At 41.9% G+C, this 7452-nt stretch overlaps 1 protein-coding gene across 5 annotated transcripts in view; it reads left to right on the top strand.

Annotated features, from left to right (window-relative positions):
- The window catches only part of Kmo (kynurenine 3-monooxygenase), a 35529-nt gene that overhangs the window by 21593 nt on the left and 6484 nt on the right, over positions 1–7452 (top strand). For all 5 annotated transcript variants that reach the window (XR_001229452.2, XR_001229451.2, XM_005368526.2 and 2 more), the window contains exons 8-11: positions 1564–1635; positions 2154–2275; positions 5370–5517; positions 7014–7071. Coding sequence is in view for 3 of the 5 variants with exons in the window: in XM_005368526.2 (XP_005368583.1) it covers positions 1564–1635; positions 2154–2275; positions 5370–5517; positions 7014–7071 (400 nt within the window). In the remaining 2 variants the exon portion in view is untranslated. The remainder of the gene's footprint in view (positions 1–1563; positions 1636–2153; positions 2276–5369; positions 5518–7013; positions 7072–7452) is intronic.

The following is a 7452-nucleotide window of genomic DNA, read 5'->3' as shown; positions in this document are numbered from 1 at the left end:
TGGAATCATCCATTGGAACGTGGGAAACTTACCAGTGACCACACCCTCAAAGAAGAAAGACTTTCCCTCCTCTATCATTACCGATTGCCGGAGGCTCTTCAGGAAAGCACAAAGCCTGAAAATCATCTCCTTTATCTAGGTGGAAATTTAAGATGACCTGATTTTGTGTAGAGCTTGTGCCAACAGCCACAGATGCTGCGAGTGTTTGGGTGCAATCTCCATGCCGTGTCCAGAAAGACCAGTTGACAGCCCTCTCCAGCCTCCAGCCCCTACGGTCTTTCCATCTCTCCTTTCACACCCCAAGGCCTACCTCAGAGCTGTTTGGGATTTATGTTTTGAGGGACTTCAGATGAGAGGCACAGGAGGAAGTACCAAGCTGCCCTCAGGCTGCAGTCCCTACAGCATCTCTCCAGAGTGTGGCTTGCTGATAAAGAAGCTGGGATTTAAAGTTTTCTAGACTCAAGGACTATTTGTGAACTTCCGTGTATTCTTGGTAGCATACTGTATTTGCCATGATATAGAAGCCAGTCTTTGTGTCAGTGAGGAAGCCAGAACCTAAATGTTGGCTTCCTCACTATTTTAATCAAACTCTGACCTTTGATACTGTGTTAGGAAACCAAGTTAGCTTCTCTTGTTGTTTTCCTCCTTGTCTTACTTCTTAGAGTTCAGCAAAGGCAGGACGGACAAGCAGGGCATTCGCTCCAAGTGCTAGGTGCCTCTCTACCTCCTCTACCTTGCTCAGCTGGTGAAGCTGTACCAAAGCCCTGCTGTTCCCCGCTTAGTTCCTCTGTGCTCTGATCTTCTATACAAGGCCCCCTTTTAGCCGTTTACACATCAACCCATTATTTCCTATATTTTCAAGCAGCACCAAAACTCCCACTCTCTTCCTTCCTCCCTCTTTATTAAGGAGAAGTGACGTGGCTTTCCATGGCAGCTGTACTTTCTTGTCCACTCTAGTCCCTGTGTAATCTTTGAAATCAAACAGTTGGGCGCTTGACTCATTCCAGTGTCTCTGGTTTAGACTTTGTTTAGGGTTCTGGGGGCAAAAGCAACAACAGCAACAAAGAGCAGAAGAACAGCAAAGCCAGGCAGACACAGACCTCTGTAAGACACAATGACTTTGCTGGGAGACTGTTGTTCCTTCAGTTTTGTTCTGACTACTTGAACTCAAGGCTTTCCCTGTCCCATCTATAAAATGTAAAACTATTGCACATAATCGCACACACATGAACATCTACCCACAGAAATGTTTCATGTGCATAGACTTTATGTACATACATATGTATATCGACATGCATGTTTCTGTGTGTAGAAAGGGTGAAAGAGAAAGAATATCTTATTACAGTATGGTCTCATATCTTGAAATAAATGGTTAAAGAAACTTGCTTAAGTTTGAATGTATAAAGATAGAACCCAAACTTTTATCTAAGACAATGTGTACTTCATGCAGTAACATGCGTGCAATGCACCCTATGTGTGGGCATGGTCTAGGTGACTGTGGAAGCAGTGCAGTCACGGTAGAGATGAGCTGCTTGCTAATCGAGCCCACGTTCTTTGTTACAGTATGCCATGGAACCTAATTGTCTTCATATTTGGCCTAGAAATGCCTTTATGATGATTGCCCTTCCAAATATGGTAACGTACAAATTCTTATCTGCTTTTTATGCATCTTACTAATTAATATTTTTATGACTTACTTTTGTGTTGGGCATTTATGTAACCTGGTTGATCTCGTCGTTTTTTAATCTAGAATTCCAGTCTTTAAGGTCCGTTCTCTCATTCGTCTCCAGAGTTTTTTCCTTATTTCTCCAGCTTGCTGTGTTCTGTGGTAGTCGTTTCCTTCCTGTTGCTGTCTATCATAGGATCAACACTATCTTAAGAGGAAGCAAAAGAGGAGGGAAAAAAAATCACATGAAACAATATGTAAACAATCCAAGGACTGCAGTATTTGCTTGGTGAACATGGATGGTTTGCATGGTAGCAGTTTTCCTGGTGACTCAGGAAGCAAGGAGTCCCCTGAGACATGGCAGAGCTTTCCTCCAGGGGAAAGGGGACAAAGCTGGATAGTCTCCTGCAGGAGATCCTTAGTCTCCACAAGGGCCCCGAGTGCCAGCGTCACAGTCTTCTCTCTCAACTGTGCCTCTTCTTCACAGGACAAATCTTTCACATGTACCTTGTTCATGCCCTTCGAAGAATTTGAAAACCTTCCGACAAATTACGATGTGCTGAACTTCTTCCAGAAGAACTTTCCAGATGCCATCCCTCTGATGGGAGAGTAAGTCTCCATGGGAAATTGTGTTTTTCCTGTCTTTGGTTTGAGTTATTCCAAATTCAAACAAAACTGCCTCAACTTTTTTTTAAAAAAAAAATTGTTTTAAAATGCAGTCTCTGGAAGCCAGCGTTAAAGCAAAAGTCTAAGTGGGCTCTTTTTGTTATGAGTGGAGATTCTGAGAAAATCATGTCCAGTTTATCCCAGGAACACAAGCGTCAGTGTCCCTAGGCTTTCCTTGGATTCCTTGGGCTTGGTGTGCCTGCCACAAGACTGGTGGTGACTTTTTTTTTTTTTGATACACAACTATGTGCTATAACAGATACCTGTCCCAGGCCTGTCCCTTCCTAGCCATGTGTTTTCCTATGCTCAGGGTTCCTTGTGGTGAAATGCTGCTAAATGATATTACCTATTTTGGGCAGGTTGCTATAGATTAAATAAGATTATTCTATACATTGCTCAGCCTAGGGTCCACAGGGACTAAGTTCTGCCCCACCAAGGCTGAGTGAATTAACTAGCTAGCTGGTTTGTGATTGGCTGCTCACTGGCCCATGTCAGCATCCCCCTCCATGTGGACTTTGCTGTGTGTTCTCATTTAAGGACTCTGCTTGCCCCCAAATACCACACACACACATACGCACACACACACAAACACACACACAAACACACATACACACACACACACATGAACACACACACCCAACACCTAGCTCACTTTTCACTCCAGTGTCCTCTCCAGGGAGATAGAACAGTGCTGTGGAAACAGTGTGACCTGTAGAAGCCTACCACAACAAAACTGTCATACATTGGGTGACTTAGACGTAACAGAAAGCTTTTCTCCCAGCTCTGGAAGTTGACGTGTTCAGGAGCAAGGCCCCAGCAGATTTGGGTCTGCTGAGAACTGGTTCCTGGCTCACAGAAAAGGCCTTCTGCTTGTAAGAACTCCTGTGACCGAAGGGACATGGATCTCCCTAGGGTTTATTTTGTAAGGCACGAATCTGATTGGATCTGGACTCCATGCTCATGAGTGAACCACCTCCTGTTCCTGGCTGCAACCGCCGTAGTGCTGAGGATTCAGATTTCACACACGGAACGTGGGACACAATCAGGCCAAAAAGAAGCAGGTGTTTTTTGTTTCCCAGACGGGGCCTCCCTGTTGCAACCCTCGCTGCTTTGGAACCCATAATCCTTACGCCTAGGCCTTTGGTGCTGAAAACATAGCCATGTGCCTCCAGGCCTGGTCCACAGCAAGATTTCAACCCAGTCTGCCTCTTACTTCCCAACATGCACCTTGGAGATGATTATCAAGGTGCCTTTCTGAGAGCTGAATTATAAAACCCACAGCTATCTATGCAAAATGTGAAGTGCAGCCCCAGCCCAGTAGGGCTTGACAAGCGCCAACTGCCATAGGTTCCTGGTCTACAGAGACCTACAGCTCTCTACCCTTGACTAGAACCTGTCTGCACACCAAATTGAGCTCCTGTGTCATTTAAAATTGTTCCGCAGCTGCTTCTTACATCCTTAGCCGTATTTAATATTCTTTTAAGGTTTTCTAAATTACATTTGTGTACTGTTTTATTTGTTGAAAGGAGGGCGCTGTGGTATGCAGCGTGCATGCAAAGGTCAAAGGACAATGTGTGGGAGTCAGTTCCTTGCTTTCTGTCACTTTGGGGACTGAACTCAGGTCCTCAGTCTTGGGAGCACGCACTTCGCCTGCTGAGCCATCTTGCTGCCCTCAGACTTTAGATTACTGAGGACATTCCTTATTTTTGTATTTATACTTTCTAGAAAACCTCTCTTGACCCTTTACAAATATCAGGATTTTTCTTTGTGGCTACCCTAACCTTCACGGTCAACAACAGATGATAAGTTTACTTCAGTTCAACTAAAATCATGAACCCATTGGCCAACTTATTCCAACCTCCCCGGACATGATTTTGATTGTGGTTATTGATTTCCTAAGATATAATAAGGATTCACATTAATCTCATTTGCTGTGATGTAGTAAAATACACTGCAGCATTTGTTCAGTATTTACACAGGAGTCTAAAATGCACGATTGTATTTGAAAATAGCCTAAACTACAATAATACATTAAAACACTGTGGCCCATGTACATAATAATGCTTTTATGACATGATATATGATAGACATATTTCCAATTATGCAAATGCTCTCAGACTTATCCTTTTGTATGTGTTTAGCCTTACCACACACAGTGGTAATGAGAACAGTGTAATTATGTGTGTATACATGTTTATGTTGTAAGTGTACATGTTTGTATGTGCACATGGGGGGCAGTCCAAATGCACGTATACCCACACGCATATGCATGTTTCTGGAGACCAGAGGCTGACAATGGGTGTCTTTCTCAGTCACTCTCCACCATATTTTTAGAGACAGGGTCTCTCATTGTTGAACCTGAAGCTTGTTGATTGGCTAGACTGGCTTGCCAGAGAGGTGAATGAATACCTGGGGTGTGGTGGATAGGTGATTGAGCCACTCACTAGTCAAATATTGTTTTGGTGACTGAAATATAGTCCAAATAAAAGTAGCTTGTGCATCTTTTCTACACAGCATGGGCAAACATCTTGGTTCGTAGGAACATAAGAAAATATCGATTGTAGCACAGTGAATGAATTCCACAATTCTGGCAGCAGAATGATTGCCAGTCCCGAGGTCCTTCTTTCTCTATTTCCCACCAGTGCTGGGATTATAGACATACACTCCAGGCACACCCTGTGTTTCACATGAGTGCCGCCGTACTTGACCTTACGTGGAATTAAGGCTCTGAATTCAGGTTCTTATGCTTGCACGGCCATCATTTAACAAATTAGCCATCACCTTAGCCCTGGAATAGCAGAATTTATTTCCCTTCTCTTTTTTTTCCCTGGTTCTGGGAATTGAACCCAGGACCTTAAACATGTTAGACAAGCAATCTTCTACTGAACTACATCTCCCCCCCCCGTTTGCTGTTTTACTGTTGTCATTGTCATTTTTTTTCATCAAAATACCAAGGCAACGAAGCCAATATATAAAAGAACTTAGCAGTGATTAACTGCAAGTATCCTGTTCATATTCTGATTGCTTTCTTCCACAGGCAAGCCCTCCTGAGAGACTTCTTCCTGTTGCCTGCCCAGCCCATGATATCAGTGAAATGTTCGCCCTTCCACCTGAAGTCACACTGTGTGCTGATGGGGGACGCAGCTCACGCCATTGTTCCATTTTTCGGGCAAGGAATGAATGCGGTGAGTTCTTTTCCTGTAGGAAAGTTCCTGGATCATCCCAACATCAGTCTCAAATACTAAATCCTAAATAGAAACCCCATCTAAACCATCCCCACACAGTCCCAAGAACACAGCCGTTTCCTTCATCAGCCCAGTTGCTCAGTCAGACTAATGTCAACTCCATCAAGGGCCCAGATTGTCTGATACAATAACCCATTCCGGAGAAAAGTGCAAAATATGGTATGGCGGCCTGTTTTCTTGAGAGCTGTGTCTACAGCTAACATGACTGGCAGGTCTTAAAACCCCAAACTGGTTAAATGTTGATACTACTACTTTCACACAAATTTTAGTATTGTGGTTAGAAAGAAAATTTTAAACTATAGCACTCCGATATTAAATGTTAATATCAAGAATCTTATTAATGTTATTAATATATATATACATACATGCAAGACATTAATAATATATATATATAATGTGATAGTAGTTTAGCAATCACTAGTTTTATATATTGCTTTGATGATAGAACTTTGTTTCAAGTAAAAGCAGCTTGTGACTTTCCTACAAAGCAACTGCAAGCACTTAGTTTCATAAGAACATAAGTAAATATCACTCACAGTCCTGTGGATAAACGCGGGAGTTCTGGAAGTAGTTCAGCCCTTACCTCCGGGATTCACTACACAATGTGTTTTGCAGAACTTACTTGACACCCATATTTCATCTCTAACACTAAAGTTCTATTAGTGTCTACCCCAACACGTACTGAGGAAAAACAAATTATTTTAGGTAAGAACTTATAATTGTTGTCTTGGCCTTATACATCATCCCTTATGTCAAAGTTCCTATACCATAAAGAATTTGCAGACACTCATTGAAAAGTACATTCACTATTTCAAGTGCAATCGCTGTAGTTGATGTGCAAAGTCTGTTTTCCATATTTTTACATTGTCTCTGAAACTGTAGTTTGGATTTGTAGATAATGGAAATTCACTACTCAGGGTTCTTATTCTTCATTGCATTTAGTATGACCTTACAAATTTTCCCAGTTCTTCATGTTCAGAATTTGTTTTAAATTAGAGTTATAGAAACTAAATTAATTTGATCTTATCATTAATATTTTTTTTTAGCAGTAATGGGAACTGAACCTAAAGTCAACCATTGAATTATATGCTCATCTCATTCAATCGTTCTGAACATGAATCTTAGAGACTCAAATAGTTTACAACTAACTCATGGTAAAGACATGTAATTGTTACTTTTAAAGAGGCATTGAGATCCACCAAAATCACAGATGTCTTTAAAAATTTTTTGTTGTTCATTCTCAAATCATTATACTCATTCCCGAGATCAGTGAGGCAAAGACAGCGTGAGGATCCAGCTGCTGGTCTTTGCATCATGATCAGGTATCAGATGAGGAGCTCTCTGTGCATTGTCCCCACCAGCACTAGTTCTCTTTATAGTTACTATGAAGTATTTCATTATTTATGCCTTATTTTTACCCATTTTTCTTGTTTCAGGGCTTTGAAGACTGTTTGGTATTTGATGAGTTAATGGACAAATTCAATAATGATCTTAGTAAGTATACGTTCTCAGGGGGACATAGGCTAGCCCAGATGATCAGCTGTAGGCCTGTTTATGACACTGACGCTCTAAGAGTATCTCTGCCATAGTCACTGCCTATCCCAGAGAGTGAACACCCAGACAGAGGAGCCTAGGACTCACGGAGGAAAGTGCTTTCCATTACCGCAACAATACCTGGAATAGTCAACTTAGAAAAGGTTTGCTGTGGCCTGTAGCAGACTTTTTCTTCTGGGCCACCAACCAGCTGCCAAATCATGACACAGAGACTTATTATTAGTTATGAATGCTCAGCCTAGCTTTGGCATATTTCTGGCTACCTCTTTTAACTTAAATTAACATGCTTCTCTTTATCTGCCTTTTGTTTCAGAGCTTATT

The sequence above is a fragment of the Microtus ochrogaster genome, unplaced genomic scaffold (genome assembly GCF_000317375.1).
Source record: "Microtus ochrogaster isolate Prairie Vole_2 unplaced genomic scaffold, MicOch1.0 UNK35, whole genome shotgun sequence".
Lineage (NCBI taxonomy): Eukaryota > Metazoa > Chordata > Mammalia > Rodentia > Cricetidae > Microtus > Microtus ochrogaster.
The sequence above is the reverse complement of the archived record's forward strand: the minus strand, read 5'-3'. Positions and strand labels throughout refer to the sequence as shown.